We start from the raw sequence: 13,851 nt of genomic DNA, 5'->3' as shown, positions 1-13,851 counted from the left end.
CTCCTTCGATTCAATTCAAAGCACTCCACACCAGTCCCCACTAGAATGGTAGTGCATGACACCCAAGACGAAAGCAGAGTGGTATAACTGCTGTCAGATGATTCGTCAATAGTCGCCAATGGACCCCCTAAATCATCAATAAATATGTACATTCGGAAGACACTGCAACATAATTATCGACTCGGGTCCCAAGTGGACAGAAAATGGAAGTACGAAAACCGTGTCGAACATGATGACAAAAGGTCCATGATATCGCCAATCGCGCAACAACAAAGCTATGGTTGAGTCCGAATGGATGGATGAGAGAAGCTACTGAAAACGACCTACTAATGGGATATAATAATGTAGACTAATGCGTTGACATGGAGGGATGATGCATGCGTAAGAGAAACGACAGCGAGTGGGAGTGATAATGATGCGGCGCGAAAGTTCATAAAAGAGGTATTTACATGGTCGAGGTGGGTAAAGGAGTTTGCGAGAAACTACCAGACAAAACAAAAGTACGATAGCGCTTTAAAAATCCGAACAGTAGAGCTTGAGGAGTTGCGGTATTGCGAAGTCCGTGGACAAGAGAGCGGCAGCACATTGCGAGGAGAATGAAATGGTTTTTGCCAGTACAATGATGGGCGTACGAAGCGATTGCGAAGACTAAGCTTTTTAAAATACAGAAGTCCGGTTTAAGATCGTCCAAGTATGAGGCATCACCAACCTTAAGAAAGCATTTGACTTCGTCGGCGATCATCCGATGTCTGATGACGATGTCCCGGTTCTCGACCACCCTGAGCGACGGGAAAAGGTACATTTGAGTCACGTTTTGGCGGTGACTTTGACCGGGAAGGGGCATCTACTTCTTGTTGGTATCGTCTCCAGTCTTCGACCTTCATCATCGACTGACGCTTCGAAGTTGACGATGCTCCAGGCAGCCTGTTCAACTTGTCCGCACTGAGAGATCGCTCATGGGATGCTCCTTGACCAGCCTTCTTTTCGTCTTTGTCACCCTGACGCTGCTTGAGGGCAGCCTCCTTCTCCGCAAGCTTTTTAGCCATTACCTGTTTTTCCACCTCCTTAGAACGTTCCCAACGGCTACGAGCGTCGGCAAGCGCAGCTGAGTCACGCTCTGCCCGACTCAGCGGAGCCTGAAGATCACGCATCTTTTCACGATGGCGATCTTGCAATTCCTCAAAAGTATGGACACGAGGTGCTACAGGACGAGTTTGTTGGGATGCATCAGGCTTGCGCGGCGGAAGAACGATAACTGGCGGTCGGCTCCCGGTGGTAGCTGCCTTTGGCTGCGGAGCCCACATGCCAGACAACGGACGTTCGCCGCCAGATAATGGACGTTCGTTGCCCAAAGTTTGTGAAGCCGAACGGCCATGTTGAGGCAATCTTCCGAATTCCCCAGTCTCAATAGCGGCCTCCTGTTGGCGGCGCCGAGAAAGTGCCTCTGCCACAGCATCAGGGACTGCCATAGACGCACGTAATGGTACGGGCGCAGCAGGAGCTGGTGCAATAGGGGCCGAAACTCCACCAGGCGGCTGGAAGAGCTTCCTCTCTCGTACATATTCGTTCCAGTCCGTATTATCTTGAAGCGGGGCACTCGAAGGTCTACTAATAGAGGCACCTGCCATGTAAGCATCCGGACCCATTGAAAGCCGATCCATAGAGTTAACACGACCGCGAGGGTCTTGACCACGAGGTGGACGAACTGGACCGTCGAGGGCTTCAGCAAGACCAAGGCTTAGCGTTCGGCGCGAAGTGAATGAAGGATTACGGGAGTGGGAGCCACCTTCAGCTGAGGAGCCTGGAGTTGTAGACCGTAGTTGATCAATCGACTTCCTAATGTTTGTTATTTCCGCAATAAGGTCTTCCTTCTTTTTCAAGTCCTCGCGTTCCTGCGGCGTCAGACCTTTGGATGAGCTGATTGAGCTCGTCCTTTCGGTTACGAAGTCCTTCGGAAGATCAGTCTCTAAGTCATTTCCAAGGTCGATAGCCGGCAAAGCCCCGACATTCTGTCGCTTGTCGTCAGGGCCAGAAGTTGCCATGAATTCTGAGAGTCCAGATTGGTATCTCGAGCGCCGTTGGCCATCCATAACCAGAGTCGACCCCTCCTCGGTATTAGGAGATTGAGCTTCTTGGTGCTTGAGAAGCGGAAGTCCCGAATAGTTTGAGTCTGCTCTACCGTGTTCTGCCTCCCACACGGCTAATTGCTTCGTCGTCATTGTAAAGCGTGCGGCAGCTTGTTTCTCCAAATCCTCGTCACGCTTCTTCTGCTCCCTGGCAATTTCTTCCAATTTCCGCTTAAGAACTTGCAGAATCCGGAGTTGCACGGCTGCCCCCATAAGCGTGAAGGCACCAATTAGACCAAGTTCAATTTGCATCAATTGGTCGACTGGGAATTGGATGCCATTGCTCGTGTAAACCGTGAAGAGCGAGTTAAACCCGAGATTCGCAACATAGAACTGGATAAATGAAATCAATTCCAGGTGCGATCACCCATACAAGTTTCAAACTGACCTCCTTGAGGTTTGCGGTGGAGAAGCAATCTATTCCCAACACGAACGCAGTTGCACCAACTGCCGCAGTAGAGAACAACAGTACATGATAGTGAAGCTTGGGTAGAGTGCACAGACAGAATCCAACAGCCGCGAGACCTTAATTGCTCCCGGTCAGACCATACAAACGAATTGTTTCCGAGCTGCATTTTTGTGACGCACCAATATACAGTATCCACCTGATGCCGATCGGACGGATTACACCACCGTTCCTGAAACATTGAATCCACAGGCCTAGTGCGAACCCTCCCCACGCGCCTATGAAATATTTTGCCTGCTGCCAGAAGAAAATCGCAACACCACCCCCGACAAAGCCCGCGACAGTACACGCAAGGACGAATACGCCGCGAAGCTTGTCATCAGGGGGAGAAACAGCTTCGAGCACGCCAAACTTGAGGATGAGCGCGAGACAGGCAAGGGCAAATGTGTAAAAGCCGATAAGGAAGAAGGAAGACCTGTGTGAATTTGGTGAATAGCAAGAATAAGCACGGAGCGCCGGAACACACACCATCTGTTTTTATGGCCCCAAAACGCACTGGGAAGGCCAGTTAAGATGAGAATAGCGCCCAGCACGCCGAATCCCGGGTCTATCCTAGTGTCGAGCGTAATGGGGGCGGGAGTAGTGGAGGAGGATGCGGAAGCGGAAGTTGTCGAGCTGGCAGTGGCGTTCCCACTGGATGTTGCAGATGGGGACAGGGTGCTGGTGACCGGGACGACTGTGACGCCGGTGCTCGTCTGGCCATTAGATGTTGTGGTAAAGGTGGAAGTAACGTTGCTTGTCGTAAGAGATAAGGAGACCGAAGAGGACGAAGTCGAGCCAGAACTTGTAGAAGAGGTGGACTGAGCTACGACGGACGTGAACTGAAGGAGAACGAACAGCGTGCATATGGCGAAGAGGAGCGAGCGCTGCCGCACGACGACGCGCATTGTTGTTGGAGAAAGGAAAGAAAGGAAAGATAGAGAGAAAGAAGGGAAGGAAGGGAAGAAAAGGGAGGAGAGGAAAGGGAGGGAACAGAGATGGGACGGGACGGGCGGCAATTGCTGGCCGCCTGGATTGGGACTGAGCTTTGGGCTGACCGCGTGGGACTCTCTCTACGTACGTTTACTATTCCACAACTCTTTGAACAACCCTCTCCTCCGCCTTGTCGCCCTTTCCTCATATAAAACAATCTGCTGCTGCCTTACCCCCGGATGCCAAAGACGCCGTATTTCAATCCGTCGTGCATTCCGACCCTCAAACTGTGGCGAGCAGAACCTCGCTGCTCGTCGGGGTAATTTTTATTATGAAATCAGCCAGATGATCTGCGATTCGTCCGTTTTATTCCATCCTCTGCTCCGGCTATTTCTACTGCTCATGTCTGTCGTCAAGAGACCTTCGTTCGTTGATTCAACACCCCCTTATCCCATGGAAATACCTCCTCGTGCACAAAGTATCTCCGCATTATGCGCCGTGCATCCGCTGTCAAACGTTCACCTAATACTGGCTTCCGAACAACGTTTCTAATCCAATTATAATCTCAACCAACAGTCGTCTTAAACAAGATCAACCATCGGACTGAATGTTGAAACTGTCTACTCCCCAAGACCCACCGCACTAAGGTCAAAATAAACTGGCTGTATGCGCAGGTTGCGGTAAAATGCCTTCAGTAGCCCAGCCGGATGCTTCGTAGTCCGCAAAACTCCCTCCCGATGCTCCACTTCGCGCTCGGTCACAAAGGTCATCACCTAGCGAAGAAAGGGTCAACTCAGTCTGAAATAAAAAGAACCACCGCAACACAAGGCACAACACGCACCTTTCCTTCCCGGCCGAAGCGACCTACCCGACCAGCAACGTGTTTGAACACGTCTGCACTCGTCGTGTCAGGAGCGCCAGCACAGAAGACATGCGTCAGTTGCGGCAAGTCCACTCCACGAATAGTTGCGGGCGTTGCTACTAACAGTACAGGATCAACTGATGTCTGGTCTACTGTGTCTTTATTCCAAGATCGCAAGTCAAGGGCTCGAGCGTCAATTCCTAAATCTTGTAGCTCTAAAATAGCCTTCTGTACCGATGAACCGGGTGGAAGAACAAGAAGAGCCAGGTGAGGGACATCTAGAGCAAAGATAGACGCTACTGCTTCCATAACGACGGGAGACGTGGGAGACTGGGGAGGAACGCCTGGTGGAGTCCAGCAAATTTTTCAACAAACAATATCCAGTCAACAGGAGCTAGATATAATACATACCTTGATCCTGGATCTTTCTCATTCTCTCTTTATGTCTCGCTGAAGCATCTGAATCCTCGTCCTTATGCTCATCCTCGACCTTGGATTCCGGTTCTTCACCTGGCCGGACCGCAAAATCCACATTCGCCAAACTCCCATCCGTAGACACCATGAAGGCATGATGAACAATTCCATCTTTTTGTACCTTCTCACCGCGGAGCATGTGTGCATTCGCTTTCAACAGCTGCTTGCCAGAAAGTATAACCCGATCCCTGCCAAGCCAGTTCGCATCACACAGATAATCCGTGAGCGTAGAATGCACCGTCGCAGAAGACATAACGATCTGGATCGGTCGGCCAGACCTTAAGGAATCATCCATCCTCGCCTTCTTGAAGTTCTTATTCCTCCGGACGTCACCGTCTCCACCATCATCATCGTAATTAGTTTCTGCCAGAGGGACAGCACCAGGTTTGCGTCCAGGCAAAAGCGCTTCCAAAATCTGACGCGTAAGACTAGGATGTTTCCTGAAATTCTTCCACCTTTCTCGCGATTTTCGCACATAAGGTGGTGGGATGTCAAGCAAATAATCCACTTCATCCAAAACAACAGTCACAACACTCTCAAGCTGTAAAACCCGTCGATGATCGGAATCAGAGTTGTAGATCTCCCAAAGAGCTTGTGGCGTCCCAATAAGAATATGCGGTGGATTCGTCCTTAGCTTGTGTATTTGCTCCTCCAACGACACAGAATAACCTCGTGCAACTAACTGAGCCATTGAGTCCAAAGGTGGCTGGTTTTCCCCCGAATGTTTCAAAATAGTGTCAATCCACTGTATCATTTGATAGCCCAAATCTCTATGCGGAACAATCACAAGTGAAGTGATCCCCATTCCATTCTGACGGCTGCGAACGTGTAAAGCTCTGACACGCGACTTGTTTAACAAAGCTACAATGGAACCGAACGATCTATTATGAATTTGAAAGTTGACAGGCAAGTTAAGTATGTCAATAAAAAGGGGAAAGTAGTTAGAAGAGAAATGCTTCGATGACAGCAAGCTCACTTTCCCGTCCCTGTCTCATCGTGCAGAAGGACGTCCTTCCCGTTCAATATGGCAGGTATAAAATCAGCCTGAGCGATCGTCGGGCGTTGTACATCCGGAAATGCCTTCTCAATTGCCTTGGTGATGGCGTCGCGAATACCAAGTTCGCGAAAACTGTATGGGACTTGAGGAACACGGCCGGCGTTACGAAGTGCAGAAGATGCACTTGACAGGTGTCTGTATTCTTGTGTTAAGCTACGAATGAGCCTCACTGTTCTTGGTACCTGAGGGCATCGAAGTAGAGACGGGAACAAGGACGAAGCAAGGCGCAAGCCATTTGCTCGACGACAGTGAGACGTCCACAAGAAGACGTTCATGCAGGCAGAAAAATCAGCGGCGGTGAATCGCATAGAGTCATGAGTGCACGTGCTCAAGTCAAACCCAATTTTGGACTAACTAAATGTAAATGCGCTGTTAGTTATTACAACAGTAATAAAGTGTACAACTACGAAAACCCCGATTCTCTTCCGCTGGCTCAATAAAATTAAAACCCGCCCATAGCCGCTCAATTTAGGTCTCGTCTTCAATAAAAATACGCTCAACGTACTTCCATGGTCCATAAGCCCTCCATACATCTTCTCTCTCCTTCCAATATGCCACTTCACCGCTAGAAGCTCTGTACGGCTCCCACACTCGCTCTCCAGTATCAGATTCCGTCTTGGCTTCAAACCATCGTGGTTTATGTGGCGCTGCACGGCCTTCTTCTCTGGCACGACGTGTAGCACGCTGGAAATCTTCCTGTAATCCCTTCAGCTCGTTCGCACGTTCGTATTTGCCAAGCTCGAATGCACGTTGGTCAGGTCGTAGACGACAATCTGTCGGGCAGAGCACTGGCTTCAAGTCGTTCGGCAGGTCGTTGAGTGTAATCGCAAAAGGTGTCAAGTTAAATGGTGCAGGTGGCTTCTCAGAATTTCGCCATAACAAAATAAACTCCTGTGTAGATGGAGAAGCAGGTGACTGAATTGATACGTCGGGATGCAGAACACCATATCCGGCTCCGACTGCTCGAGCGACAAGTTGACTATTCCAGCGTCCTGCAATCTCATACGTCACATTACCTTCAGCGTCCATAACGCGGCCAAGAATCTCGAAAGCATCTTTTCCGCGCCAGCCCCTCGGTTTGAAAGTCAATATGCACGTGTCCCCCGTTCTATGGTTTACCACCTGAACGCCAGTTTAGCTTGACATACAACGGAAATAGATAGCAAACTCACAGTCATATCACCATAATGGTCAATTGTAGGAGACCCCATGATAAAACCAGAAACATTTGTAGTGACCTTCTTCCAGCTATAATGCTCGACGACCTTCCCTTGACCTAGAGGTCCTTTCGCCTTCGGGTAGTCTGGAGTACCAAGCTTCTCCGGAATTAACAGTTCTGCATGAGCTACACCGGTCGGCCGAATCTCGAACGATTTCCCCATAAATTTATTTTGCGCGTCAACTTCGCCGAAGTAGTGCCAATTTGGTGACTCCGCCCAACAGGCCGATACAGGCGGATGGTGACTGACCTGCTCAGACACGTAGCGGTATTTCTTGTCTATTCGAACGTATTCGAACGTTTCACTCTGCGACAACGTAAGTGCGGGGCTTTGACGAGTCAAATTAAAATACGTACAAGCATGGGATTAAATGGTTTCGCAATCCGACCAATTGTGCTGGAGTAGTTCGACATAGCAAACGCTGCAACGAAGGCTATCCGCTTTTGTGGGTCAGACTCGGCGACGGCCGCATCAACTGAGAAATAGCAGTTATGAAAAGGCATATTCAATACATTGAGAGTGACTCACGGCATTCAGAGAACTCCATGTCTTCCGCCTGGAAGAGAAAATTATCATTGCCAATGCAGGCGAAAAGCAAGATACAGACATACCATTCTCTGTAGCATACTTGTAGGTTCATTGAAGAAAACCGGGAAACTAATCTTCGTCAGATCCTTTCCGATAGAGTGCTTCAACACGCTCCACAGGCTTGTTGGAGGTCGTGTATCCTTCTCGATCGGAAGCCTGTCCCGCAGGTGTTGATAGCTCCCAAATTGATCAAGTTTAATAAGGAGACCAGTGCCCATAGGCGTTGGCTTGACAAGCGCATCGGGAACAACCACGTTCGGAAGTTGATTTGATTCTATGGCGTCGAAGAACTCATCCTCTTCGTCTGTGGATACCAAATCCTCCACATCCTCTTGTAAGGACGGAGGAAGAGTAATAGGCGCAGGTTCAGCATGAATCTCACCCCTTTCCGGAACACCCGACTCACTCGGCGACGGTAGTCCCGATACCGCTCGTGAAGACGGTGGCTGGTCAAGACGAAATGCTGGGGGAGAGAACATTCCAGACGTTAAGCTCCCGCGCATGCGAAGCGTTGATCTAGTGATCTCCAGACTTGTCCGCCCTGAACGATCCTCTGATATTCTACTAGATCGACGGCGTGCTCGAGACCGACTCTTCAGCTCTTCTTCAAGTGCCGCACCCTCCTTAACGACAACTTGTAGAGACTCCTCCCACAGAGTACCGCGTGCTCGTTCACGCGCAAGCTTTTCGCGCCACCAGTCCTCGCGCTCCGCCGCCATGCGTACAAAATCACCAACCATTCGTGAAGCCGCCTGTGCAGAATCCTCAAGAGCAACACGCACCTCACGCAAAGCGACAGGTGCGTCCGCTGGAAGGACGAGTGATGTCGACAACTGAGCAGTAAGTTCGACCTGCGCAGCCGTAGCGTTGCCTTGCAAGGTAAATTCTGCCTCATGAGGCGGAGTGAGTTGGGAACGTGCATCGGAGGAATCGTCTTCATTTTGGTCGTCTTCGTCTTTTCGCTCTTCGTCTTCAACTACCCCTTCAACACGTTCGTCACTCTCGACCAAGTTCGCATTGCTCTTTTCGTCTAGAGAACTATTAATTGACGGAGTAGAGGCTTTGTTAACTTTCCGGGATGAAATTGATGTTCTAATATTCGCCCCGAGTTGTCTGAGGCTACGCGTCTCGCTTTCACTTCCACTCTGAGTTTGGATACTTCCACCATCGCGCCGAGTAAGTTCAATACTTCGTGCTATAGCTTGTATCCATCGACCGACTTCAACTGCATGGCTTCCTTTCAAATACCATCTCTGTTGCCCACGGCCGGGAGTAGAGTGCACCTCAAATCGCAGTTTGTCCGCTCCAGGGTGAACTAATGTCGCTGACTTCATGGCAATTGAACCACGCGATGCAACATGTTCATCATCCTGATGCCGATAATCTTTTGACATCATAAGAAACCAAAGCAATATAAATCTAATAAGAACATAGGCTCACATGACAGAACACCATTCTTCAGTACAAACCATCGCGTATTATAACCTTTCGCTACATTCGTATACTTGCTTAGATACCCCTTCAAAGTCGGTGGCTCCGTGCTCGTAGTAGCCTGATCCAGGAGACTCGCGTCATGATTCGTAACTAGGAACGATCAGACTTCAATGCTTCATGTACGAGTTATATACTTACATTGGCGCAGAAACACGCGCACTTTATCATCCTTACTCCCACTAACACTTTCTACGACAGATTTACCACGCCTATCACGGACAAAGACATCTGCGCCCGCTTTGATACTGAGATCAATAAGACTGAGGTCCTTCCGAAGTGCTGCTTCATGCAACAAGGACCGGCCAGTCGAAGGATCAAGGTACGAAAGGTCAACAAGGCGCACTCGAGGCGAATGCAATAAATCAACTAGATCCTGCGGAGGGCCTTGATTCTGCGGCGAGGCTATGTAAGAATGCAGACGTGACCTATACGTTGCGGTTAAAAGCGATCGCGAGTCTGTATGAAGAACACCGAGTGAGGCACAAAGTGGCACATAATTGTAGCACATCAACGACGTACCATTAATAACTTTATGTACCTCTTTCCCTCGCGCTACTCCTCGTGCTACATCTTTACATGTTCGTCCATGTGCATCTCGAAGCGTATCGTCTATACCCTCTTGTTCAAGTAACAAGTTGACCACGTCCGCTCTTCCTATTGACGCGGCCAAATGCAGCGCAGTCGTGCCCGACCCGTGCGGATACACGGCATTTGGCGATATTGATCGATTAGACAGTAGGAGCGCAATAGTATCAGCTATAAGAGCGTATTCGATTGTGAGTCAGGGTGGGGGAGCCACATAAATAGGCGTTGCACTCACTGGAGGCACATCGGATGGCAAGGTGGAGAGCTGCTGCGCCAATGTCGAAATCATCACTTGCACCTTTCCGTTTGTCTTTCCCAATTTCCGAGAGCAGCTGGTGAATGAGAGCGGCGTCGCCTGCAAAAGGAGTTCTCAGCACACGAATGTGAGGCATCTGGCAGTAACTGTATACCATTCCTCAATGCTGCTAAGAGTCTCACTTGGTACAGAGGCTCCGCCGCGCCTAGGAGAGCAAATTAGAGACAAATATAACATGCATAACGAACGAGCGCCTATACGCACTGGATGGCGTTACATCCGCCATTGCTTACGATCTGAAGGGAGAGTAAGAGAGAGTGGCTAATTGAGTGGGCTCTTGTCGCCACAGCCGAACGCGTCTGTCGATCCCATGACGCACGTGCCATTACAATAGAAGATGACGGAAATGGTAGTCACTCAGATTATCCTCTATGTCCATTACATGCAATTATTTTTGAAAGTGAAAAGGGAATAAAAAGCGAAAGGAATAGATTAATAATGTACGTCAAGCCTCTTCATCTACTAGTGATGCATAACTGCCTCTATTACTATGTCCGCTGCGATGTCCTGAACGAGAAGTTGAGTAAACCTTCCACGTCCCATTTTCAGTGTCGTCCTCCTGTGAATACTTCCGAGGTGCTAGTGTTGCCTCGTCGTCATCCTGCTCGTGCTCACCGCGACCAACGAGTGCAACCTGTTCTGAAACGTCCTGCATAGGATAGTCTTTGGTATCGTCTGTAGAACCAAGCCCGTTAGTTGATAGCCCTCATATGCACGCGGTACTTGGTTTACCTTCTCCGAACACAGCGTCCATTTCTTCTAGAGGAACGCCCTTCGTTTCAGGATAGACTATTGAATATCTATGTCAGTAAACGAATAAACTGTGAATGCGGTAAGCCGTACAGAATAACACTACAGAGGAATACCATTCAGCACGATTCTGCGAGAAACAAAACAAGCCCTTACCAAGGAAGAAGCTGGCAACACAAAATGCTCCATGCATGGGGTACAGCCTCCACTCAATGGCTTCTTGCAGCACAGGTGTCATCTCGCCAACCACATAATTGAAGGCCCAATTCGTAGCGGTTGATATCCTTCGAAATACGAGAATATGAGGCATATGATTCAGATGCTATAGACCCATACTTACGATACACCTTTAGCGCGCACGTTTAATGGCATGATCTACAGAAAATTTTGTTTAGCATGAGTGCATGGCTGTTGAATCGAAAGTCCTACCTCTGGCGGGTATAGCCAAGGAATAGGTCCCCAGCTATATCCAAACGCAGCGTTGAAGACGATTACACAAGCGACGACTGCTTTTGGTGTCTCAGGTACGTCAATCCACATCCACCAGCCAGTCGCGGTGAGCGCAATAGCCATCTGTTGCGAGAATCATACGTCCATTTCTGATAAGTACTTCATAAAAAGGTTTAAGCAACTCACGACAACTGCTCCAGACAGAAGGATAGCACGACGTCCCCATCTATCCACTAAGTACCAACTAGTTCCATTAGTAGGCAAGCATATGGAAAGTAATACAAACTCACGTAGGTATTGTGCTAAGAAGGTAGATAATTGCATTGATCCCAGTCATAAGAATTGCGTCTCGGCCTATCCATCCAGCCTCTGTATCCACATGTTAGGACAGAGATCGTTGCTCAAAGCCATGACGAAACGCACCTTCAAACACTCTAGCTTTATAAAGTTGGTCAGTAGAAGCCAAGGTAAGAACAAGCGAATGTACACACGAGCATAATATGAAATAACTGCGTATCGACCATGATTAGTTTACATTACTCACAAACGAACACGTCATCGTACCGTTTATCCCATTCTACAAACAAATCGCACTTCGTCAGTTCCACTGTCCACCGAGGAGGCATTGAAGCAACTTACCAGTTGAGCAAAAGCCTGTGAAGACATCGCTAATAACACTCTCCGCTTGTATCGCTTCCACATCGCCTTGTAAGTTCTCTTGTCACCAGAATGGCGCTACAATTCACAACATCAATAAGAGAGCGCAACGAAAGTCAGGAAATAAACAGTACTGACCTCTGACATGACCTTATCCTTGATCTCCCGGAACTCCGCCTTCGCTATACGGTCCTCAAGGTCCCCGCCATGAAGGTCCGCAAGTACTCGCATGCCTTCGTCATCTTTCCCAGTATCAATGAGCCATCTAAAAACAAATATAAGCAACGCTGAGTGCGTGGAGGAAGCGTCAGAACGTACCGAGGGCTCTCTGGAATGAATAATGACCCGCCAGCAAGGAAGAGACCAATAACGACTTGAACGAACAGAGGTATTCGCCATGATAAATTGGAGTCTATGAAAGAACAGAAGTAATCTGTCCACTGTATTCAAGAGCAAGTTAGGCATAGGTCCAATCTTCTAAGTGTTTTGAACGAGCAGCTCACAACTGAGATAGCGTAGCCGAATATATTCCCCGTAAACTCCATGCACGCAAGTGCGCCTCGCTAGACAAATTCCACATCAGAACAGCAGCCTTGCCAGTATGAAAAAGGCACTCACATGCGTCGGCGGTGAAACCTCACTCTGGTATATCGGCACAATCGTCCTACACATCCTCTCAGTTCCACCATCCTTTCCGTAAAAAATATACTAATAATAACTCACGATAACAACCCGACACCAAACCCACTCGTTATCCTCCCAACAAGCATAATCTCATACCCCATCGCGAATGTCTGAATAGCACCTCCTAACGCAAACAACACCGCACCGCTACACAGAGTCATCCTCCTCCCGATGCTGTCTCCTATACGCCCGGCGAGGATCGAAGTCACTTCATTGGCAAACACATTCATTGCATCCAGAGAATCGTCCAACGTAGCCAAAGCATCAGTTTGTCATGCGTAAAAAACGCAATCAACACGAATACCAAACGTCAGTCAACCTAAACCTCATAACTCAAGCAAAGACCAAACCACGTACAAAAAGCCCCAATCTCCAATATAGCAACCATCGTCCCAAGCTGGAACGAACTCAGCCTATGGAAAAACGCAAGGAACTGTGGACCCGTAATGAGGCCCGACATGACTCTGTTCATTTACAAATAGTTAGTCCATCAGCATCATCATCAAACGAGTTGCTTCCGTTGCGTTGAAAAGCGAAGTGATGAGAAGTTTAAGTACGCACCCTTGGTCATATCCAAACTACGTGGCACACCAAAACTCAAGCCTCAGCACCATCGGAAAGAGAGGTGGAAGAGGGAAAAAAGGACATACCAAAAACACCCCAATACTAACAAACACAGAAATCGTATAAAGCAACGGCTGCCCCACAAGCCTACTCCCAGTCCGCGAATTCATCGCCGTCGTCGTCGTAGGCAGCATTTTCGTTGTTCTCGTATACCAACAGAACTAGAAAGACGGAAGGAAAAACTATCGAATAGTAGACTGCGCCAACGCAGCATGCAGCTCAGACAACACGGAGCCGGTAGTATACGCAGGCGTAGTGAGTGAAGTGGAGTAAGCCAGCGCGTTGGCTCAGTTTGTTTGTCTGTGGGAGCCGTCAACGGGGCTGCGCGTCTATCAATGAGCGCGGTGACGACGGCGCAGTAGTCGAGATGCCGGGCACCAAGGATATGTAGCCTGAGAGACAAGCTTAAGATGGAAATTTGGAAAATACACTTGGCAGGTTAAACAAACGTGTCGTCGGCCCAGTAGCCGCTGTAAGACTAATACTTGATTGGCCAAGTCACTCCTGATTCTCCACAGCGGCATCACCCATCACCGCCACGAGTCATTCCGGGGCTACTCACGGGTATCTCACACAACAATCAGAA

General features: G+C 49.0%; 4 protein-coding genes across 4 annotated transcripts; all 4 read right to left on the bottom strand.

The window, feature by feature from the left end:
• Positions 1 to 87: 87 nt before the first annotated feature.
• Positions 88 to 3,499, bottom strand: FOMMEDRAFT_106152 (uncharacterized protein). The gene is made up of 4 exons (XM_007265421.1): positions 3,061 to 3,499; positions 2,715 to 3,007; positions 2,515 to 2,651; positions 88 to 2,459 (listed from the first exon to the last, which is right to left on the bottom strand). The coding sequence occupies exons 1-4, from the start codon at positions 3,477 to 3,479 to the stop codon at positions 711 to 713; spliced, it is 2,598 nt and encodes an 865-aa protein (XP_007265483.1). The 5' UTR covers positions 3,480 to 3,499; the 3' UTR covers positions 88 to 710.
• Positions 3,500 to 3,869: 370 nt separating this feature from the next.
• On the bottom strand, positions 3,870 to 6,172 carry FOMMEDRAFT_167189 (P-loop containing nucleoside triphosphate hydrolase protein; the record flags this gene model as incomplete). The annotated part of the gene is made up of 4 exons (XM_007265420.1): positions 3,870 to 4,277; positions 4,346 to 4,710; positions 4,778 to 5,721; positions 5,817 to 6,172. The coding sequence occupies 4 exons, from the start codon at positions 6,170 to 6,172 to the stop codon at positions 4,125 to 4,127; spliced, it is 1,818 nt and encodes a 605-aa protein (XP_007265482.1). The 3' UTR covers positions 3,870 to 4,124.
• Positions 6,173 to 6,365: 193 nt separating this feature from the next.
• FOMMEDRAFT_167188 (uncharacterized protein) lies at positions 6,366 to 10,326 on the bottom strand (the record flags this gene model as incomplete). The annotated part of the gene is made up of 11 exons (XM_007265419.1): positions 6,366 to 7,019; positions 7,070 to 7,423; positions 7,474 to 7,592; positions 7,646 to 7,673; positions 7,729 to 9,089; positions 9,146 to 9,289; positions 9,338 to 9,655; positions 9,719 to 9,955; positions 10,020 to 10,139; positions 10,195 to 10,245; positions 10,305 to 10,326. The coding sequence occupies 11 exons, from the start codon at positions 10,324 to 10,326 to the stop codon at positions 6,366 to 6,368; spliced, it is 3,408 nt and encodes a 1,135-aa protein (XP_007265481.1).
• A 219-nt stretch (positions 10,327 to 10,545) lies between these two features.
• FOMMEDRAFT_167187 (uncharacterized protein) lies at positions 10,546 to 13,812 on the bottom strand (the record flags this gene model as incomplete). Its single annotated transcript, XM_007265418.1, has 24 exons — positions 10,546 to 10,775; positions 10,833 to 10,889; positions 10,944 to 10,952; positions 11,007 to 11,134; positions 11,191 to 11,225; positions 11,280 to 11,423; positions 11,487 to 11,544; positions 11,591 to 11,669; positions 11,724 to 11,738; positions 11,792 to 11,809; positions 11,865 to 11,877; positions 11,940 to 12,035; positions 12,096 to 12,222; positions 12,276 to 12,397; positions 12,461 to 12,520; positions 12,576 to 12,621; positions 12,681 to 12,849; positions 12,999 to 13,105; positions 13,203 to 13,219; positions 13,292 to 13,307; positions 13,357 to 13,426; positions 13,512 to 13,657; positions 13,715 to 13,735; positions 13,793 to 13,812. The coding sequence occupies 24 exons, from the start codon at positions 13,810 to 13,812 to the stop codon at positions 10,546 to 10,548; spliced, it is 1,803 nt and encodes a 600-aa protein (XP_007265480.1).
• Positions 13,813 to 13,851: the final 39 nt, after the last annotated feature.

Source organism: Fomitiporia mediterranea, assembly GCF_000271605.1.
Source record: "Fomitiporia mediterranea MF3/22 unplaced genomic scaffold FOMMEscaffold_5, whole genome shotgun sequence".
Classification (NCBI taxonomy): domain Eukaryota; kingdom Fungi; phylum Basidiomycota; class Agaricomycetes; order Hymenochaetales; family Hymenochaetaceae; genus Fomitiporia; species Fomitiporia mediterranea.
This window is presented reverse-complemented; position numbering and strand designations above follow the sequence as displayed.

Excerpts from the sequence above, each read along its gene's own strand:
- FOMMEDRAFT_106152 (XM_007265421.1), bottom strand. The coding sequence starts at position 3,479 with ATGCGCGTCGTCGTGCGGCAGCGCTCGCTCCTCTTCGCCATATGCACG. Across the intron at positions 3,008-3,060 it reads TGGGGCCATAAAAACAGATG|GTCTTCCTTCTTCCTTATCG; the intron begins GTGTGTGTTCCG and ends AAATTCACACAG. Across the intron at positions 2,652-2,714 it reads CAGGTGGATACTGTATATTG|GTCTCGCGGCTGTTGGATTC; the intron begins GTGCGTCACAAA and ends GGAGCAATTAAG.